At 46.4% G+C, this 21,340-nt stretch overlaps 4 protein-coding genes across 5 annotated transcripts; 3 read left to right on the top strand and 1 right to left on the bottom strand.

The window, feature by feature from the left end:
• The first annotated feature begins 6,916 nt into the window (after positions 1–6,916).
• Positions 6,917–8,758, top strand: COX6A1 (cytochrome c oxidase subunit 6A1). Its single transcript, XM_074159657.1, has 3 exons — positions 6,917–7,044; positions 7,351–7,490; positions 8,508–8,758. The coding sequence occupies exons 1-3, from the start codon at positions 6,942–6,944 to the stop codon at positions 8,592–8,594; spliced, it is 330 nt and encodes a 109-aa protein (XP_074015758.1). The 5' UTR covers positions 6,917–6,941; the 3' UTR covers positions 8,595–8,758.
• Positions 8,759–9,063: 305 nt separating this feature from the next.
• On the bottom strand, positions 9,064–12,273 carry TRIAP1 (TP53 regulated inhibitor of apoptosis 1). The gene is made up of 2 exons (XM_074159892.1): positions 12,073–12,273; positions 9,064–11,438 (listed from the first exon to the last, which is right to left on the bottom strand). The coding sequence occupies exons 1-2, from the start codon at positions 12,217–12,219 to the stop codon at positions 11,355–11,357; spliced, it is 231 nt and encodes a 76-aa protein (XP_074015993.1). The 5' UTR covers positions 12,220–12,273; the 3' UTR covers positions 9,064–11,354.
• On the top strand, positions 12,218–14,688 carry GATC (glutamyl-tRNA amidotransferase subunit C). The gene is given in 5 exon segments (XM_074159891.1): positions 12,218–12,325; positions 12,327–12,452; positions 12,718–12,884; positions 13,281–13,384; positions 13,763–14,688. Coding segments are annotated over 5 exon segments (561 nt in total). The 3' UTR covers positions 13,819–14,688.
• A 4,710-nt stretch (positions 14,689–19,398) lies between these two features.
• On the top strand, positions 19,399–21,331 carry LOC141472703 (dynein light chain 1, cytoplasmic). 2 transcript variants are annotated; one of them, XM_074159890.1, is made up of 3 exons: positions 19,399–19,445; positions 19,685–19,822; positions 20,948–21,331. In XM_074159890.1, the coding sequence occupies exons 2-3, from the start codon at positions 19,691–19,693 to the stop codon at positions 21,083–21,085; spliced, it is 270 nt and encodes an 89-aa protein (XP_074015991.1). In that variant the 5' UTR covers positions 19,399–19,445; positions 19,685–19,690; the 3' UTR covers positions 21,086–21,331. The 2 variants fall into 2 exon arrangements, with proteins under 2 accessions (XP_074015991.1, XP_074015990.1); XM_074159889.1 differs by lacking the exon at positions 19,399–19,445 and having other exon boundaries at positions 19,679–19,822.
• The last annotated feature ends 9 nt before the right edge of the window (positions 21,332–21,340 follow it).

Genomic DNA, 21,340 nt, shown 5'->3' with positions numbered 1-21,340 from the left:
CTGTTTGCGCACAAGTTGGGAATGTTCAGCCCTCAAAGCATTTATTTCCTATCCAGAAAAGCAGAGGCCAAAGGAAAAGAAGGTGCAGACGAGGGGACGTCATTTTAACTGAGTCAACTGAAGTTAAAAAAATACACTTGCTTGTGTGTGTGTGCGTGCGTGTGCACTTGACAACACAGATCGCTTCCTAGCAACCAAGTGGCTTGTGACTGGGGTGTCCCCGTCTCCACAGCAGATTTCCAGACTCACTTCTGCGTTGATGGATGAAAGGTGACAATGATAGTTCAGCAGGGGAACCCACAGGCTTGCATTGCATTCCAGGAAAAAGACACATCTCTTCAGACACGCTCATCACCCACATTTACCTTGGCATTCGCAGCCTTATTACCAGGAGTATCACAATCCATATTGACTTTTGTTCTTAACAGCCCCTTTCCAGAGAGAAGATTACGCCGTTTCACAGCTAGGCACAGGGTAGTGAATCTCTTGTCAAAGGTCACAAAGGCATTTGGTGGCTGAACTGGGAATTCAGTGCTGGTTTTAAGTCCAAGTTCAGAGCCCTGCTGACTGGACTAATCTCTAGACAATAACATTTTTCTACTTCGCAGAGAGATGGGAACTTTCAGGTGTGTCTGGAGGAACACTGAGGCCCTCAGATGGAGCCACAGATACACGCAGCACCGACTAACAATTTTTTCAATAGAAGTGGCATAAAAATAAAGCAAACTAGGTCAGTTCTTCCACTGGTCTCCAAAGAACACCCAATTATCAGAATGAACATAACCATCTTTAATAAGTAAGCCAGTTTGGAAGCTGAACTGTTTGTTCCAAGTGCCACATAGACACCAGCTCTTGCTACTGGCAGAAGAGGCCTGTGAATCACAGCCCGAAGTCTGATGCAAGAGAAACTTGGGCGTCTCAAGCTGCTTTCCCCAGCAGAGAACAGCCCTATTAGTTTGAGAAAGTCCCCTGCCTGCTTTCTCTCTGAGTAATTAAGAGTGAAATCCTCCTCTCAGTGACCCCAATGCTCTCAGCCTAGGCTGATTTACACATGAAAGGAACCCTCTGAGGGGCTTTCTCCCTTTCACATTCACAACCAGGCAGGACCTATAAATAAAACCTTTCTGAAAACAGGAGCTTTCAAAAAGGTCTGTGTATGTGTGCAAATGTATAGGAGAGAAAAGGGAATGGATGTGTGCACTTGAGAATGCGTGTGTGTTTGCATGCATATGTGAAGAGCGGGTGAGAAGAATGTGCATTCACACACCAGCATGCAAACAAGCGCATTCAGAAAAGCATCTGTGTGGATGCGTGAGCGTGCACAGGTAGTCGGGAGCACTCACAGGAGAGCAGGAGTGTGCACAGGTAGTTGGGAGCACTTACAGGCGCGGGAGGGCATGTCCAGGCTGGTTTCCAGCTAGCACAGTTCCAGAGGACGTTCACCCAACTCAGCTGAGTCACTCTAGAGTTACAAAAAAAAAAAAAAAAAAAAAAAGAGCAGATTTAGACCCAATTGTGCATATGAGAGTATGCTTGTGATGCACTATCCCTCTACAAAGCAGTAAAGTACTTGCAGAACAAAACACTAGTGTTTTATGTTTCTCTGGATATAATGTGGGAGGTAACAGAGAATCGGGTCTTTTGACGTGTGTTCCTATGGCTTTGACAGAAGGTGAGATTTTACAAAGGCTGCATCTTCTCTGCAGCCTGGGACAGAGACAACAGCGTTGCATTTTCCAGGGCTGTCATTGTTCAAAAGTAGTTTTTACAATTTGTTGGAAAACAAAACCCCTCAAAGTTTGAAAAATAAACAATGGGACCGATGCCATGAAAGTGAAGATCAGAAAATCAAGAAGACTATGACTGCCTTTACAGTTGTTTATGAACACAAAAATGGCTAGATATCCATCTGTGCTCTCCCTCCCCCACTGCCCTGCTCACCCATGTGTCTATGCAGTCAGGATATTTCCCCTTCCATGAGGCCTAAGAAGCTTCCAGGAAACTGGCCATTAGTGTGACCCTGCCCTAATACAAAACAGGTGACAGGGAGCTCAGAGCCAGGACAGACTGCAGGGTTTCATAAAGCAGGTACTAGTCTGAGTCCTTGCCCCCGTAAGAGAAGGCTTTTTAAGACCTGGCTACCACGTGATAATTTGAGAACTGCAATCTATTTTACTCCACTTCTCCTGACCAGATGCATCTTTTGCTTACTGAAACTGTGTCCATGCTCTGTGCTAATGCCAGCAGCGGGGCTGTACATGCGCCAGCACCACCGGGGTGGCACCAACCGCTCGGTGGGAGACTCCAGGGTGGGTGGCACGACGGTGCCGCACCGTTCTGACTTCATCACTGCTCATCGCAGCTCTTAGATTTCTCCTCTACCCAATTCTTATGCAAACATTTAGAAGCAGCAGGCAGGGAAAAGCACAAAGCAGGAGACATAAGGAGCACAAAGCCTCGCAGAAGTGCACAAAGCGCAAAACGTCTCTTCTGCCAGTTCAAAAAACTCTTCCCAGCTCCTTGCACTAGGCAGGAGTGCGCGAGCAGGGATGCAGAGCTCCCCTCCTACTGAGCTCGCAGCTCAAGCCCTCCCCCCAGTTCCCAGGGTCTTCAAATGAAGATTTGCATAGTACTTCCAGATCATTCCCGAGAGAAGAGACAATGGCACTCTCAGCGCCCTCTTCCCCCCCTCCCTCCTTCACTTACAAAGCTGATAAAGCCCTGGTGAAAAGGGGAACAAAGGATTTACAGATGGCAGAATATCGATTTCTGCAGTTCCAGGACTACGAAGATGAAGAACCCCCCCGAAACTCTGTGAAGTTTGAGACACAGGTGCTATCTCTCTGCAGCACGAACTCCGCGTTCGTTAAGAGAGTATCTGACGGAGGAAACGCTGCTACTCGAGAGGGATGAGCAGCTCCCTGAAAACTTGAAAACGCAGAGAGATGAGATTAGTCTGAAATCCCAGTGAACGCATTTGTTCTTCGCAAACCTCCTAAACGGAGAGGCGCTTCCAGTGAAAGCAGTTTGCCACCAGGCGGGCCAGTCTGGCATTGCTCTGAGAACCTTCGGCCCCACAGGACGGTGGTTTTCTATAGAAGGCTTTTAGAAAACACATCTCATCAGGGATTCATGCTGTTATCCGTGTCCTCTTCTCCCCGCCAGCCACCACTGCAACCAGGAAAAATAAGAAAAAGAAAGGTGAGAGACGAGTCTTTGGAAAGCAGCCTTTGATTCTAAATTACAGTGGAACCTCCCTATCTCAAAACTCAGTAACATTTAGGGCCGTTACCTGAAGGCTAAAGCTTCCTGCCTCCACAAGCGTTTCTGCGCTCAGTACACATAAACCCAAGCTTTCTTTTGAGCTACAAACATTCTTTCTCAGCTCAGCGAGTCAACTCCACCTCTACTGAACGCCAGCTTGCTGCAGTCGTTCACATTCTGCTAAACTGAACAGCAATACAATCCAAAATGTTCAAATCAGGTGCCACGCATCACTGCTGCACACCCAAAGGGAGATGTTTACTGGGCAGCCAAGTCAGACCCCAGGAATTCTGGCCTGACCTCCACCTGTCCCACCACCACACTGAAAACAGCTTTCTCAAAGTGGCTGAGCAGTCACTTGAGTGGTGCTTACCAGCACTTTTTATTTTTTTTTTTTTTCCAGAGCTAACTTTGTAGCATTTCTGCACTTGTAAGGCTCCCAGGATGCTGGATCTTTTGGAAAAATGCACATGTTGAAACTTACTCAAAATGTTTGATTTTTAAAGTTTTTTTTAAAGGTTTTTAGCTGGTTTCTAAAACAAGCTATAGGCCCTCAAATAGGTCAGGTTTGGAAAAACATTAAGTCCCTTCTGCAAGGCAATAGTGCACACCAGTGAGTGCAAGAGGGGGTTCCCACACCACAGGTCAGTAATCCAGACACAGCTTCTGAGCCAGTAGCAGCGTTCACTGTTCATTCACAGATATTTTCCCCACCCCTTTGTAAAAAACACATGCTGTCAGGATGACCTCAATCATCACAGTGATAATAACCATTACATATCGCAATTAAACATATTTCATACAACTATATAAAAACATTCCTCACAATACTTTTTTAAAATCTAGGTTTTTTCAAATACCTGTCTCATCCCAATGAGAAGTTTTTCACACAGAATCTTTTCCGTCTTCCAGCAGTCACCCCCAATTTTCACAACATTTAAAAAAGAGGTGAATCAGACCCATTAGACTCCTGACACATCTCATATGGAGATCCCACCACAGCTGTTGGGATGATAAAACCTAAGAAAGCCCCATTTTAAATCAGCATAAATCAGACTATAATGCAACTGCCACCGTATCGAGGTTCAGGACAGACCTGAACCCCATTTTCAGTTGCTCTCCACAAGCCACTTGGAGTTCCATGGGTGGAAGAAGTGCTCACAAGGCACTTCTTTTGACCTGGGGCAGCTGTGCTAAGAGTTGCCACTACTACATACTGCTCTCTGTAAGCATTTTCTTCTCTGAAGAGCATTTTCTAGACTGTCAGAGGAGTGAAGGCGTCAGGGGGAATGACGGAGAAGCACACCTTGGCTGCTCTCACCTCCTGCTGAAAGCTTGCATGTTGTCTTTTGAGGCAACTGCAGCAGCACAGCTCCCAAATTCTTTTTATTTTAGAGAGTAGCCTTCCTCCTCCTAGACAGAAGTTTGCTTCTTGTTTTGCTGATCCTTTTTTGTTTTCTCTCTTTTGTAAATATTAGTGTCTGCTGCTTACTTACAGTTCTTTTTGCTACAAGAGTGGGTTTGTTTACATAGCTCCAGCTATAAAAACAACATTGTAATTTGCTTCAGGATACAGAACTTAATCTCGGTTTCATCACTAAAATATTATACAAAATAATTCTTGCATCTTCTGTTCCCAAGGAAAGTCACATGCAAATGCCTTTTTAAAAATCTGTTATTACGTATTTTATAATCCTGAATCCAAAGGATGCAGGTGGAGAAAAGCAAAGTCTACCTGCAACGTGGACAAGAACTTCATGACAGACTGTTCCCAACCTCACTTGGCAAAGCAGGTGTGTGTGCACACGCTGAGCTGCAGTGGTTTCAGGCCTGCACTGTGCAAATTCATCACGTCAATTAAGACAGGAGGATGCTTCTGTAGGTACACACAACACCATCAGGGAGTAATTCTTCCGTACAGAAGCAAGACTGTTCTTAAAATGATTTATTAAATAATATGAAAGCAAATTGCAAATTATGGAAGACATAATTGTGACTTAAAAAAAAACAATAATAAACAGAAGTACTTATTAACAGTTTACACTGCAAAGATACCATAAACACAAACAACCAAGCAATATTTTTATGCTGAGGTGTGTTTCACAACAGCCTTCCAAGATCCCAGCCATCTTACCGTTCCTGTACGACACACAATAAATTTGGACACAAGCCCCACTCCAAGTGAAAAAGGGAAAAAAAAAAACCACACTCCCCAGCAGCAAACGCAGCTCCCTGTCACCTAACAACCGGGCTGTAACAGCAGCTCCCTACATGGTTTGGTCCTGCCAACGGAAAAGTGATCAGTTTCATGGGACCAAGGCAAAATTTGAGTCTGTGGTATCCCTGGCCAGAGCAGCACTGTGTAATAACAACATCCCAAACCAGGACACAGCTCCTACACTTTCCTTCAGCTCCTCGTCATCTTTCACAGATGCCTACTTCAAATGGCAGACAAACCTCCTCCTACTCCTTCCGTGGACAAACACACCTCGTTAGGAGGAAAACACAATTCTTTCACCACCATTTGCTCACAGAGCAGACCTTACCACCATCCCTTCCCAAAAGCCCCATTTCTCCGCTTTCCCTCTCTGTTTCAGTCTGTACTTCCACTACGGGAGTCCTCTCCTCCTGCTGCAGGGCTTAAAGTGTTTGAAAATGCACTCACCATCTACATGGCTTCTACCAAAGGTCAAACAGCCAACCATCAGGCTCCAAAAAAGAATTATAATAAAAAGGATCTAGGTATTTGTAAATTAATTATAATGAAATTTTTTTTCCTTGTATCTTGTGTTTATTCAAGTGTGGTTATTACTTCAGCAGAATCATTCCAGGAATCCACATAATTAAAAACACATCAGTGGTTACGAAATCGCATTTCATTAACGACAAACATCTTTTTACTGTCATGATGGAAACAGCTTTTTATATCCCAGGGATGGGATTGGTCCCTAATGTGAAAAAGCCAGATTAACAAATATAACAGTCCTTCTCTGTTGTTGCATAAAACAAACTCAAATACAGCTGTGCAACCGCTTCACTGCCAGGAAACGCTACAGAGGACAGCAGGGCTGTCTCCTAGGCCACCTACACTGAACATAGTCCCTGAAACTCACTCATGGGCACCCGCCCGGGAAGACATCTTTCTCTGTACCCCATGCCAGATCGGTAAGCTTCCTTCTGCTCCAGAGAGCTCTCTGGTCACTGGTCCCACCCAGCGTTGCCCTCTGACACCCAGTGGAAGCCGCTACCAACCACTGCCAGCCACCCCACTGCAGCCCCCCTTCTCCCTGTCCCCCTCAGGGCACCAGGCTTCACACCCTCCTGCGTGCCCCCCACAGCCCCACTCGAAGTGCCCCTCACGCTCGGCACCGCCCCATCGCCGCTCAAGGAGCCGCCCCCCTCCGCCCCAACTCCCGCCCCTCAGCACTAAAATGGCGCCGATCCCCACCCCTTTAAGGACGCACGGCGACGTGACGTCACCAACGGTCCCTCCCGCCCCCGCCCACTGCCGGCGCATGCGCAGCCGGGCGGCCTCAGCCCACCGCCGCTCAAGGTCAGGCTGGCCGCGGGCGCGGACTGCGCATGCTCGGACGGCGGCGCGCGCAGCCGCCATGTCCCTCCCCCCCCCCCCCAGGGTTCCGGTTCCGGGTCGCGCCCGCTGGACGCTGAGGGAGGGGATGGCGGCGCTCGGAAGGGTCTCCCGGCTGCTACTTGGCGCCGCCGCCCCGCGCTCCCTGCCGGGGCGGAGCATGTCGGCCGCGGCACATGAGGGCGGCGGAGGTAACGGGGTTGTTGGGAAAAGGGCGCAGCCGGGGCCCGCGGGCGGCGCGCCCCTGCCCTTGACAGCCGCTGCCCTTTGCGGGGCGCTCGGCAGGGCCCGGCGGCGGAGTCTGGGCCAGGGGCCGTGAGCCCCGCAAGGCGGGGAGCGCTCGCGTCGCTCTGTTACAAACGGGGAGGGAGCCCCACGCTCCGGTGTGGGACGTTAATCCTCCGTTAATGTACTAACTGTGCTTAACGTGCTCTCGGGTCGCTAGCGCTAACGGAGATGGCGATTATTGCGCTAATTCATGTAACGCTTCCCACTAGCCCGCCTGTGGAAGCTCCTGACCTTCGTGGTGGCTCTGCCCGGGGTTGGCGTTTGCATGCTGAACTGCTACTTGAAAGCACAGCACGAGCATGAGAGGCCCGAGTTTGTTCCTTACGCTCACCTCCGGATCAGGACCAAGGTACGTTCGCCTGCTCTGGTTAAAATCCTTCTCTTTTTTGTGATTACAGAGCTTCATAAAATCATAGAATGGTTTGAGTTGGAAGGGACCTTAAATATCACCTAGTCCCAGCCCCCCTGCCCTGGGCAGGGACACCTCCCACCAGACCAGGTTGCTCAAAGCCCCCTCCAACCTGGTCTTGAACCCCTCCAGGGATGGGGCAGCTACAGCTTCTCTGGGCCAGGGTCTCACCACCCTCACAGGAAAGAATTTCTTCCTGAGATCTAATCTAAATCTGCCCTCTTTCAGTTTAAAACAGTTACCCCTAGTCCTCTCACTACACTCCCTAATCAAGAGTCCCTCCCCATCTCTCCTGCAGCCCCCCTCAGGTACTGGAAGGGGCTCTAAGGTCTCCCCAGAGCCTTCTCTTCTCCAGGCTGAACAACCCCAACTCTCTCAGCCTGTCCTCACAGCAGAGGGGCTCCAGCCCTTGCAGCATCTCCGTGGCCTTCTCTGGATCTTCATCTGAGATTACTACAGCATCTCTTGCTTTATTGTCTGCTACGTGAGGTGCTGCATATGTAGCCATGATCTTAACTCATGGTTTTGTTTCTGAGGCAGCTGAAAACAGTTTCTCACACTCAGATGAAGCACCCGTGGTATTCACAGGCCTTCTGCCCCCAGGTAATCCTGCTACTGTATTGCTGAAAAGCGTTTCAGTCCAAGAGCTGCTGTACTTACCTTAAACTAATACAGATCTAAAAGCTAACGGAGGAGAAAACTGGGGTCCCATAGTGTAGCACAGTTGATGTTTAAGCAAGAGCCAAGATTTTGTTGTCTAGAGATGGTGGCTCACAGCTAAGAGAGTGTTGTCCAGCTCTTGCTTCCTGCAGCCCGGGAACAGATGCCAACTTGCTGAATTCATCGGCCCATCCAGCTGTGTGATGTTTGAGTCCGTATTGCTATTGATTTCCTGTGCTGTATAAATCACTCGGCTCCCACTGGCTTATTTTCTTTCTTTCTTCCTTCCTTCAACAGCCTTTCCCCTGGGGTGACGGGAACAAAACTCTATTCCACAACCCCCATGTTAACGCTCTCCCAACCGGTTATGAAGATGAAAACTAAGATGCTGACCACAGCCGGAACTTTGGCTCTTCCTGTCTTGGACCAGAATGTTGTGTGGGAACCATCATTTAAGAAATTCTACATTCCTTCTGTGATGAAGCTGAATGATGCGGCCTCTGTCTGCACTTGTGTAGAGGTCCTTTAAATAAACAATTCTGAACTTGAATTTAGGATCTGACTTTTTTGTTAATCTGAATCCTTAGAAGTTCTTTAGTTCAGTGTTTCCTTAAAACATTGAGGCTTCCCACAGGATACAGCGCAGGAGCAAAGGAGTTTGCCTGTCTGAATGTGAATACCTGCTCCTGTATCTGATAACACTAACAACAGGAGCATATTCGGCAGATGACATTATGCAATTTCATATTCATGTCTGGTTTAACTGATCGCTGTAAACCCACAGCCAGATGAACAGGTATCAGGCTAATGCTACAGATTAAAATTCAGTATATATTGAAGCACATTCTCTGTAATCGGCTATTGCAATATTTATTAACAATCATGAAGGCAATTTTCTCTTGGCTCCTTCTGGGAGAGGGAGTGGCAGCAGAGCTGTTTAATTAAGCTGTGTGTGCCTTTGCGATGTTAATGTTCAGCTTTCAAATTTTCTAGTATATCAGCACATACGTTGCTCACAACTGCTTTTCATAAAGCTGCAGTCTGGTTGTACAAAATCTGTCATAAAAGTCTTACAAATGAAAACACAAGTTTTCTGTCATTGCATACGTCTGTATAATGTATACTGTGTCACTCAGAAGCTTCTTTACCTAGAAGAACTTAATTACCTTCTATAGTTAACAACCAATTCTAAAGCCCCGAGTCTGTTCCAGTGCAATGTTAATTTTGAAGTTTTTCTTCTCTGCAAGTCAGCCATCTTCCAATTCCCTTTGCAACGTATTTTCTTTGCATGGTATGAAAGAAAGAACCGTGTCATGGCTGCCATTAATACTGTTTTTCCCAAAAGGAAAATGCAGCAGCTGGCTTGGCATCTTGCTGCCGAAAGTGTTCACTGCGGGACACCCTTCCCCACGTTTCAATGCAATTTATTTCATCCACTTACTAGTAAAGTGACTGCCAAGACAAGCTTTTCCGTGTCAAAAGCACAGAGCAAGGCACTGATGGGCACAGTTGTTTTAAAGCTAACTGACAAAATCACACTACGTTTATTCCTACATGAAGATCATAGAAAAGCAAAGTGGTTGCGTGTGTTATTACTTAATAAAAAAGCAAGCCACGTACTTTGACAGTCCCCAAAATGCTATTTTTGGTGCTCTTAGAAAGACCTTTCTCTTAGGTTACTATTTTTATTTATACCCGAGTGACCCAGCAGTTTAAGCGTCAGCAGCTTGTTTCGTAAGTGCTTCGCTGAAGCCCTGCACTGGCTGTCTCGCTGGCTAACCCAGGCTACCCGACTGCATCCAGCCGACCTGTTAACGCCATCGCTGAGGACACGCTGAAGCCCCAGGGTGCAGACAGGCCAGCTATTACCTTTGAGAACTGCACCTTTTTTTAATTTTTATTTTTTGAATAAAACTTCTGAATGATCCTTCAGGTAGGACTTCAAAACAAAGGCTGAAGCTCACTTTTTTTCCTCACTGTAATTCTAGGGGAATTAGGAAGTTGACTTGTCTTTCATTCCCAGGCCATAATATTTTTAACTCTTTCGCCTGTGCTGGTGTAATGAGATGGCAAAGCTTTTCCCCCATCCCTGAGGATCAATGGAAATCTCCTCCCCTCCCACAGTGCTCGCAGGGCCACTGGATGGGATGGATCCAGATACCTCACTTCTCTTCCAAACGCCCTTTTTCTAGTTGCTGCAAGCATTTCTGCAGTTTACAAGCTATAACTTCCATTTGCTTTCCTCGGTGTAAAGTACACACAGCTCAGGAGCAGTTGGGGCTTTTGATGTTGTCAGCTGTCAAGTTCCAACCCGATGTTTCCCTCATTCAACGTTTAACTACCACAGGCCAAAGTCAGTGATTTAAAGTCACTGGTTTAACTACCACAAGCCAAAGGCAGTTTTACTGCAGGAACACATAACGCTAAAGGAGAAAATTCAAATTCAGGGTTGTTTCAGTACCTCAGAAAAAGGGTGAAGTAGACACCTCTGCATTAAAAGTGTCCAGCTTCTGTTGCAGGCCACCTCCATCCCTCCTAGAGGTCACAGTCAGATTCTACTGGACAGTTATCTACTTGAACAAAATATAACCTGGTTATATTTATTTTAGATAAGTTACTGCAGGTCCAATAGAGTGCTTTTATACCATCTCTGTTGCTGATACAATACAATGCTTCAGCCCCTCAGCATTCAGGATCACATAAACAAGCTTCTTCCACCATAATTCAGCAGCATAGAGATAAGACAAAGTAAATCAACCTTCTTCATACTCTTTTTAAACACTTTCAAGTGTTATAAAAATAAGCAAGAGAAATTGGTAACAAAGCAACTACTATCTCAGCCCACTCTACTAAGCGTTCTCCCATTATAGAGTACATTCAATAAGAAGTTAGTTCAAACGGCTTTTCACGCTGTTAGATGCTGAACCACCACCAAAATTCACTGAAAAGTAGGCAGTAGTTACCACATCATCCAGTTGGGGTTTTTTTGTGTGTGTGTGTGTGGTTGTCTGTTTTTACAAGCGGAGAAGATTCCTCGCTTCCTAGAAAGCAGCTTAACAAAGGTCTTATCCAGGGGTGTCTTGTGCCTGGTGATGTTGCTTAGTCCAAAGGCTCAGGTTAGTGACTCCATCTGTACAGTTAAGGTCAAGAGGAGTTTTCAGTTTTTGCTTTGCTTGGGCCCATGAACTCCAGCCCTTCAATGGGTATGTCCTTTTCCTTGATTGCTTTCTGAAAAGAAGAAAAACAAAAAATTAAACTCGATGCATCTTTATAATGCTAAGTGATGTAATCTTTGGTACAAAACATGATCTGTAAAAAGTAGTCTTAAGACTGATTTGGATAAAGCTTCAATATTAAAGATGCTGAGAATTCGTGCTGAGCTACAATCCGGATCCTATTGCAGAAACGCAGCCCAGCCTCTAACCCAGCAGGCTTAACAGGTCACCTCAACAAGAAAAACACAGTAAGAGACACCTGTAAAACACTATACGTCACCACCGGCAGAAATGGGAGGCAACAGAAAATCCAGAGCAGGGCAGAGGGGCTACCAGGAAGGTAATCTTGAACATAAGAAGTTCCATCTAAATACAAGGAGGAACTTCTTCACTTTGGGAGTGGTGGAGCCCTGGAACAGGCTGCCCGGGGAGGTGGTGGAGTCTCCGTCTCTGGAGACATTCAAAACCCGCCTGGACACATTCCTGTGAGACCTGCTCTGGCAGGGGGGGTTGGACTAGATGATCTCCAGAGGTTTCTTCCAACCCCCTATCATTCTGTGATTCTGTAATCCCGGTGGAAGAACAGCTGGGGCGGAGAGTGACCGGGCAGGGCCCGATGTCCCGGGCAGGGCGATGGCCGCACGCACCTGCACGCAGAGCTGGTACCGCTTGAAGAGCTGCCCGCAGGGGTCCCCGGCGCTCTCGCCCTTGAGGAACTTCTCGGCGAACCAGCGGTTGAAGCACTGGTCGTACTCACGCTTCAGCTCGGTGCACGCCTCGCCCACGCTGTTCATGGCGGCGGCCGAGCCCCCGCCCGCCCTCTCACCGAGCCGGGCCGGCGGCGCCGCCGCTCTGACGCACTTCCGGCGCGGGGAAGTGACGCGGCGGGCGCCGCCGGTGGGGCGGGATGCGAGTGCTGAGCCTGGCCCGGTTGCTCCGGTCGGGGGGGCTCCGACCGCCGGTTCCTCCCGGCCGGGCCGCGCTGTCGGCGGGGCGGCACGACCAGCAGCAGCAGCGGCCGCCGCAGGTAGGTCCGTTACCGGAGCGAGCGGCGGGCCCGCTGTGCCCGTTGCCGGGGGGGGATGTGTGTGTTAGAAGGAGGAGGCAGCGTGACTTCGATTAAAGTTAAGTTTTCCAAGAAAGTACAAGAAATCAACGTGTCCCAGCAGATGTGAACTCGGGGTTTTGCCACGTACCCAGGTTTTGGTTAAAAAAGGAAAAGCATTACTGTATTGAACTTGCTCCCTTTGCCTTCGGCCCGTGTCTGTCTGCCCGTCCCTCCGTGTGTGCAGCAGGCGGTGACGCTGGAAGTGCTGGATCACTTGGAACAGCTCGCCCTGGTCGACTTCCGCGACGCAGAGGGTGTGGAGCGGCTGCAGAAAGCGATCCAGTTCGCTGATCAGCTCCATGAAGTGAACACCGATGGCGTGGAGCCGATGGATTCCGTCCTGGAGGACAGGTAGAGGGTCGCAGCGGCCTCCCTTTAACTGTTAATGCATCCAGCTATTTGCTTTTTGATTCCTGGGAATCACCCAGGTTAGGCATTTGGCCCCTTTGCTTCCAGCAGAGTCTGACTGTGGTTTTGCATGGAAGGAAGATGTCGTTTGACGCCCACAGCCTTTATGTGTTAAGCACAGCAAATGTGTGCTCCAGCTCCTTTGTGTAGCTTACTCGTCATGATCTGCACACGCTGCTCCCCAGTTCTCTGTCAGCAGCACTCTTAGTTCCTTCAAAATGTTCCAGTACTTCTCTTACCGCTTGCTTAAGACCAAAACCAGGTTTAGAGATAAGCCACGCTTTGCGTTTCCTATTCGTAGAGTAGCTTAAAGACAAGCTCGTAACCTGTGTTCTTCAGGTGTCTGTATCTCAGGGAAGATGATGTTACAGAAGGCAACTGCACGAACGAGCTGCTGAAAAATGCCAGAGAGAAAGTAGAGGAATATTTTGTAGCCCCACCAGGTATTGTCTTGCTTATAAAAACCTCTTTAATTTTACTTGAATTAACCTGAGGACTGTAACCTGCCACAGCTGCATTTGCTTTTAGAAATATTAGCTGGTATTAAGGAAGTTCTAAAATGAATAACTGTAGCTATCTGTAAAAACCAGTCTGCAATCTACTGGTCCAAGGCAGTGCAGAAGGTAGCCTTACGCTGAAGTTACTGCACACGTTAAGCGATTATTTACAGGAAGTCAGACAGGACTTGCTTGCGTTCCTTACGTGCTCAGGAAATTTAAGCTGCCTGTACGTACTTAGAATAAACTGGAGAAACCAAGCTGTACTGCCCAGAAGGTACCTTAGAGCTGGACTCACACAACTTTCTTTTTGTTTTCTATCAGGTAACATCCCTCTACCAAAGCTAGAAGAACGAGAGACTTTTCTGAAAGGCTCTTAGCGAAAGCCCAGAACCCAAACACAGTTTCTGTATTTTATGTGGGAAAACTAAGATTTGTGCAGTCACATATCCTGGCAGGTATTTTGATTAAAAGAAGAGCACTTGCAAGACAATTTACAGAGAAAAGAAAGCGTAAAATGTTTAGTAGTAAATGTCAGATGTTTATGAAGCTGGAAGGTAGCATGATGTATCACTTTAATACCTTTATTTAGCAAAGGGAATTTGATGTTCTTTTAAGATACTGAATAGCTTAAAGGCCTTAAAGAGAACATCAAAAGGTTATAATTTTAAAAAAAAAAAAGGGAACGCTATATTTTTCCTCACCTATTTTGTCAGGAAAACAAGAGAGGTTGGAAGGCTGTAGTTCCCTGTTTCTCACCTTTAGCTCGACTCTGGCTCTGACCCTGTCAGAATTAACAAAGTCTGGTGTGGAGGAGTCCGTAACATTGCTGGGTATCTCTCTGATGTACGGACAGAACTCAGATTTTCATTACAGAAGAAGATGCACTTTGAGAAGATCAGTCACTCAAGTATTTTGCTTCTATTGAATATTTCCGTTTTATCTCTGTGTTCCATGTCTGTATGGGTTGTTTTCTGTTTCCCACTTTGTAAATTTGTGAGAATAAAAATACATACTAGGAGTTGTACATAATTTGAGAAATTTTCATACACAGAAATAGCTGCTCTAAAGTTAAAAATCTTTGCCATAAATATTTCTGTACGCCAGACATCTATCTCTAGGGATACTAGTGGTATTTCCTGGATTAAACCATTTTTTTCTGTTTCAAAGAAAGCAATGCAGTTTTTTCTGTTATTTAAAAGATCCTGCATGGCTAAGCCTGTTGTAAATAAAGAATGCAATTACTTTTGAACTTGGCATTTTTGTTCTGTTGGCACAGTGAACTAAATACTATAATTGTTTGGGTTTTTTTTTTTTTTTGTTGTAACAGGTTTTAGAAATGTAAGTACCTCAGTACTCTTCAGCGTTGCAGTCAGACATTGCTAGGAGGAAGCTAGCAACACCTTTATTAGAACAAGCAGTAACTTTTCTTCCTGGATGTTGCCCCATCCACATATACATTTAAGAATCCAAAATTATTTATTCCAATTTTCATGATTTTTTTTTTTTTCTAGTGCATAGAAGTGCATGTTACATCCTGAGCCACAGTAGAATTTTCTTCAGAAGTACTAGAAAAGACCCCTGAAGTTACTGTAATAGGATACTACTTATTACCAGTTCTGAGTCTGCTCTTACAGCTCTTGACAGCCTGACAGGAGAAGGAGAGTAGGGTCCCCCAGTGACAGCGCAGGCAGGTGATTCCCCTGAGGGCAGAAACTCACCTCATGAGATTGTAACTTGATGTCATCCAGCTTACAAGGTGCATATCCTGTATCTTTTTGCAGAGAAAAGCTATTGCTCCCATCCTGTTTCTCTGTACATCTGCATAATAAACACCAGCCTGGTGCATGTGTCCCTTCAGGTCCTGTCAGCTGCCTGATAGAGTAAGTCCTAAGCATGGCCTTAGTAACTATTTCTCCTATGAACTGCATCTTCCATAACCCTGCAGACAACAGGTGATATAAATTAGAGATTAATAACACACGTGTTGGGTTTTTTTAACATCTTAAAAAGTCCACCAAGCATATTAGAAGTATCATAATTTGAAAAACACTGTAAAAAATATTAAAGAGTTTGAATAGTACTGGTACTAGGTTCAGCAGTTAGTGCTGTGCTCTTAATATTGTGTGTACAAGCTGCTTTGACAAGCTCCCTCTCAGGCCATTCATTATGTGCCACGTATTTAATGGAAAAACTAGGCTGAGTGGAAAGGACTACAGCTGCCTTTGCTGGTATAAGAAATCACAGCTGCTGGGTAGGATCCAGTTTCACTCACTACCCTCAAAGGTTGCATGTTTGATATGCTTTGAACTGATTTTTTTTCTGGAACAGATTTATTTCTCTGGCAGGAAGCCAGAGGAAACACTTGTCCCTCTCTTATTTGTGTGCTTACTTCATTGTTTGTTTAAGCTTCCATAATATACACATATACATATATGCATATCCATAAAACACGTAATTATTACGATACTTGAATTCTTTCAAAGGTGTTGAATTAAAGTCTATATTTAACTCCAGTAATCCAGTTCTCTGCAAAGCTGTAACACTATTTCAATGCTTTAGTCTCAGGCTTTTCAAGATTCAGACCCTGCAAATGCTGCGAGTTTTACAAATATACAAGCTCAGCCTAAAAGTCATTTACGAAGCGTATATAAATCATGACAAGAAAGGACCTCAAGTCACGCCATACAACCATGTTAGCAGAGAATTCCCAGTTTGAGAAATCCCCATTTGTTCTATCCATTTTGGCTTCCTCCTTTGACCGTCAGACAGAATGAGGACAATGTTACTTGCATCGAAAAAGAGAAATTTGAGAGCGAATTGCATGGCTGCAGGAGCTTCCAAACCAATATATCATCAAGTAACTATTTAAATGCAATAACCAAACCAATAATTTGGAGAAAGATGATCCCACATTCCCAATGCAGCACAGACTGTTTAAAACTGCCAGTTCGCTGCTGCTCCCTTACCCACACACTCCAGTGAGAGAACAGACTGCCTGATACTTGTTCCCCGCAGCCCAAACTGCATTAAAATTGGAAAACACACATTTCCTTAATGAAGGGGTTTGTTGCAACTTCACCGCTAATAAGGGAATTACAGCCCTGACTCAGACACCTGCAACCACCAAAACAAAAACCCGAGCGAAGGCCAGATGAGCTGCCCGTGGGCAGAATATGTTAGTGCCTCAGCTTGCCCTTGGCGTGTCTAATGTGGTGGGTGCTGTGCCCCACGGGATGGCGCGAAGCCCCACTGGGCCCCGGCTGCACCTCGAGGTGGGGGTGAGATGCCCTTCATGGTGCCGGTTCATCTGCTGTCACCACAGGGCCTCGGTGCACAAGCGGGTCCAGATCTGGGTCAGATCTTTACAGTGTTCTGTCACAATGCAGTTTATAAACGCAGTCAAGTGAATAGTTAAGGACTCGCGTAATAAAATCGCTACCTGTAAATTCCTTGTAACTGCAGTGTGGCAAACATAATGTATATTTGTGAAATAACTCATCTTTTCTCAGTGGTGAATAGATACAGCAAAAAGGAAAAAAAATCTGTTTGGTTAAGAAAAAAAAAACAATAAAAGGAGGCCAGATTCTGAGACGACGTAAATATATCTGGTTCCCCCGGAGACCATGGAGATTACCTGCTAAGGTTTTTCCACTGCAATGTAGATCTGTAACATATAAAATTGGATTAGAAGCCCTAGCATATAGATTCCAGGTTTACAAAGAAAATGTCAAGGTGGAGATTTCTTCAGATTTATGGAAAAAAAGAAAATGGAAATTGTTTTTTATTGCTAATAATGATTATTTTATGTTTTGATAGTAACTGGCAGCCTCAGGAAAAATCTCTATTAGATATAGTGATACAGTATTCAACACAGAGCAGAAAAACGCCTCAGCTGAAAAGTGCTTACGATCTTACCTCCATCTGCAAGGGAATCTCATGATATGCCTTATCCATTACCCAGCTTTCTTCGGCATCTCCTCTACTCCAGCTATCAGCTCCTGTGTGTATTTGTTCTGCCTTCCCCTGCAGCTCTGTCCTGAGGGAAATTATACTTTTACATTCTGGATTAACAAGTAAGGCTCTAATGTTTCTCTTTAAAGCCGTGCATCTCAAGCTTTAATGTTTCTTGCTAACGACGTGTATCTCACCCACACTGACATTTCCTGCAGTCGTCATCACATCTGTTCCTTCAGCTAACCATTTCTTAATAAATGCACAGAAATTTGCCCGCAGCTACCAAACACAACCACCTCCTCAGAGATTCATGGGTGTTTCTGAAGTTCGTTGTAAGCACTAGGAAGATTGTTAAATGGTTCAGTTCTGTCAGCATAAAACTGTCTTGTACTCAAAGAACCATTGCTGGTGCTGCAGATACTGCACACAGTTCTGTAAATTAATTGCTTACTGTGGTCCCAAGACTATTCAAAACTTCTTCAAGTTGCTGGCACACAAGGTCTCTTACGCGCTTTAACATGCTGCATTAAACCAGATAAATTCCCTTAACTTCATAACTTTCAGAGTTGTCCCTAACACATGCTCCTGACAGCAAGACAGAAAGCAAAGCTGTGAATTGCATCTTTTCTAATTGAAATGCTAAAACCCAGGAGCTAAAATCAGAAGTTATTCTTGACATGCTTTAGAGTGACAAAAGGACTACATTATCCAGTTTTAATATTTTGGGGACAGTATATTCTTCTGAGGTTGCCTCTGAGCTTTCAAAAGCAAAAGGTTGCTTGCAGTAGCTACTTTTGCTACGAGTGACACTGAGCAGGTAACTATAGTCTACAAACTTGAAAAATATTTGCATTTCAAGTGAGGTGGATGACTGCTCTTGAGGTTTTTATTTCTACAAGGAAATGGCAGTCCCACCAACCAGTATTTGAAAACCTTTCTTTTAAGTCATCCTGTGCTGTTTGCTGTAGACATGGTTCAGAGTTCTGTTATTAACAGATCGCCAGCTATGGAAGACTCTACAGCAATTTTCTAGTTGCTGACAAGAATATAGGCAGAAAGTGCCCAAGGGGGAGTGAAACTAACAAAACAGAGCACTTTTTTGCCAAACATCTTGCTTCATTTGAAACAAACAAAAAAAAAAAAAAAAAGGCAGAGTTACAGAAATGGCGAGGTCTGCAAAAGATGCCTTAAGTGAGATGTAAGAAGTCTGATGGATTCAGTTCACTGAAGGACAAAGTTTAGATCTGACTTGATGACAAACAAGGGTAAAAGATTTCTGTCAGAAGTCGCTTAGCCTGAAAGATGAAGACAAATTGAAAACAGATGTGAATAGGAAAGATGATCCTCTGACTTGGGTGGTCTTTCCTCTCAGTAAAGGGCATCTTACTGAAAGGGCTGTCCCAGTTCAAAGAGAAGCAAGGGCCTGCTGCAGAGATTACTGGGTTAATTTCAGTGTCTGTGATCTGGGCTGGGGTGAGTAATAGAATGCCTTTTGGCGGCCACATATCAACTATGGAAAAGTGTTTTACAGAAACTGGTGGACACATTAAAATGCATTGGAGACTGAGCCTTATGGAACAAGTGTTTTTGCCCAGAATCACTAATTAGACGATGGCAGCAGCAAGGAGCAGGGGGACCAGGACTGTAGGCTTTCCACGCACAGATGAAATCTACATGACCGTCCCCACCAGCGTGAGCTCTGCCGGACGTACGGGCCGTACTCTCCGGTACCTGCCCTGCACCGGGGACCCGGGACCGCCCCAGAGGCCTCGCTCCGCCGCGCCTGGGGCAGCGCCCACGCCGCCGGTCGCTATGGGAACGGACGCAGGCGCGGGGCATGCCGGTCTGAAAGAAAATGCACGAGTAAAACCCTACCACAGAGCCGGGTCACGGCCAATCAGCGCTCGGGGGGGCGGCGGCGAGGACCAATGGCTGGCGGGCGGCGCGGAGAGGGCGGGGTTGGAGGGACGCTCGGAGGCAGCCGCGGCGTGCAGTCACCAGACCGCCGCTCCGCTCCGCACCGCACCGGTCCCGCAGCGCCCGACCAACGGTGAGAAGAGCGGCGGGGCGGGGCGGAGCGGCTTCCTAGGGAACAGGCACCGGCTGCTGCGCCTGTCTCCCCGGTGCAGGCGGCGGGGTTTGAGGCCCCACCGGCCAAGCGCTGCCCAGCCCCGGCTGTGGGCACAGCGTGGGCAGCCCCGGGACCGGGCTGTGAACGGCGGTACCCGGGCGAGCACCGGGCAGGTGGCTGCTCCCCCAACCTGGAATTCTCTTCTTCGCTCAATGCAGGCAATCATGAGTGACCGAAAGGCAGTGATCAAGAATGCAGACATGTCAGAGGAGATGCAGCAGGACTCCGTGGAGTGTGCGACTCAGGCCTTGGAGAAGTACAACATCGAGAAGGACATTGCTGCTCACATAAAGAAGGTAAAAGTTTTCTCGTAGCGTCCTCGTGAAATCTCTCTGCGCATGAAAAACCAAGCAGGGAGAATGCTGCTGGGCAAGTAGCTCTAGAGAAACAAGTTCTAGAGACACTAGATAATCAAGTCGGGCTTTTTCTGTAGGCTGGTGTCCTTATGTTCCTTTCCCCACCCTCTTCGTGGACTTTTCCAGGTCCTTCTGCTTTTCTCTTGCAGTACCTTCTGCTTAAGGCTTTCCTGCCACTGTCCCATTGTCCAGGTGAGCAGAGAGTGGCAGCTGACTGTCCCTGTCGCTGATGGGCTGCTACAAAACACAGGGGCTCTGTGGAGCCTATCTGAGAAGTGGTGGGTTGCTGACCTTGTAATAAGAAGTGTTTTTGTGTGGGTTTTTCCAACCCCCCCACCACATGTAAGACAAACTGTTCGTGTTAATGCAGAACAGATGGTTCACAGCTTCCAGTTTGTGGGATTTTTCTCTCTTGACTCCTACTGGGAGCCTGACTGAGCTGCGAGCGTTTGAAGGGTTTGGCTGAGCGGAACACGAACTCTTGCAGGCTCTGACACAAGTCTCTCCAGCTGACAGCTGTGAGATACTGCAGTCTATAACCACCCACTGCAGGGCTCCGCTCAGAGATGACTGGCACACGCCAAAGTTGTAGCAGGCTCCTGACTACAGTATTGAGGAAGAACATGGTCTTCGTGACCTGCTATCGAGGATGTGGCGGAGAATTTTCCTCCTAGAGTCCTTTCAGCATCCTTGTGCAAAGCGGCTAATGAAGTCAAAATAATGGCTTCATTTGTAGAGATTCTTAGAAGTTTTTAAAAACTTATGGTTTGAGATCACGGTGGGACTTCTGGGGAAAAGTTACCTCCCCAAACATATGTTTTAAGTTTATTCCTGCTCAACTTGGAAGCATTTTTTTTTTTTTTTTTGGTCTGACTAAGCAGCAGATGAGTTATAAAGTGACAGATGATCCTTGCACTTAAGAGCATATGCTGCTCCTTAATTGCCTTCTTCCAAAAGCGATACTTGCTAACAAGTGACATATCATTGCAAAAAAACCAAACCCTATCAGATAACGTTAGTACAATTCTCACGAAAATGCTGAATTCCTACTTCTCTCTTCTGCAGGAGTTTGACAAGAAATACAACCCCACTTGGCACTGCATCGTGGGAAGGAACTTTGGCAGCTACGTGACTCATGAGACCAAGCACTTCATCTACTTCTACCTCGGCCAAGTCGCGATTCTCCTTTTCAAGTCTGGTTAGAGCCACGGACTGTTACTGAAAGGTGCAGCCGGTTACAGGGCTGCACACCAACTCCAGACAGCCTCCTACCTTCAGCCTTCCTGAGGAAACACGACCTTCATCTTCAGGTCTTTTGTTGCGTTGTCAATAGTCAGGGATTTTGCTGTAGCAGCTGGTATTTTCTTTGTGGCTATCAAAAAGCTAAAAATATCTTCCTTGTATTTATTTTCTTTCAAAAGACAGCTTATTTGCTAATAAAACTGTCGGAACAAGTTT

This window comes from Numenius arquata, chromosome 16 (assembly GCF_964106895.1).
Source record: "Numenius arquata chromosome 16, bNumArq3.hap1.1, whole genome shotgun sequence".
Lineage (NCBI taxonomy): Eukaryota > Metazoa > Chordata > Aves > Charadriiformes > Scolopacidae > Numenius > Numenius arquata.
The sequence above is the reverse complement of the archived record's forward strand: the minus strand, read 5'-3'. Positions and strand labels throughout refer to the sequence as shown.

What these genes read in the sequence shown, in the direction of transcription:
- TRIAP1 (XM_074159892.1), bottom strand. Translation starts at nt 12,219, where the DNA reads ATGAACAGCGTGGGCGAGGCGTGCACCGAGCTGAAGCGTGAGTACGAC. An exon ending in GGTACCAGCTCTGCGTGCAG is followed by an intron (nt 11,439 to 12,072) that starts GTGCGTGCGGCC and finishes TCTTCTTTTCAG; the next exon opens with AAAGCAATCAAGGAAAAGGA.
- COX6A1 (XM_074159657.1), top strand. Translation starts at nt 6,942, where the DNA reads ATGGCGGCGCTCGGAAGGGTCTCCCGGCTGCTACTTGGCGCCGCCGCC. An exon ending in GGCACATGAGGGCGGCGGAG is followed by an intron (nt 7,045 to 7,350) that starts GTAACGGGGTTG and finishes GCTTCCCACTAG; the next exon opens with CCCGCCTGTGGAAGCTCCTG. An exon ending in ACCTCCGGATCAGGACCAAG is followed by an intron (nt 7,491 to 8,507) that starts GTACGTTCGCCT and finishes TTCCTTCAACAG; the next exon opens with CCTTTCCCCTGGGGTGACGG.
- LOC141472703 (XM_074159889.1), top strand. Translation starts at nt 19,679, where the DNA reads ATGCAGGCAATCATGAGTGACCGAAAGGCAGTGATCAAGAATGCAGAC. An exon ending in TTGCTGCTCACATAAAGAAG is followed by an intron (nt 19,823 to 20,947) that starts GTAAAAGTTTTC and finishes TCTCTTCTGCAG; the next exon opens with GAGTTTGACAAGAAATACAA.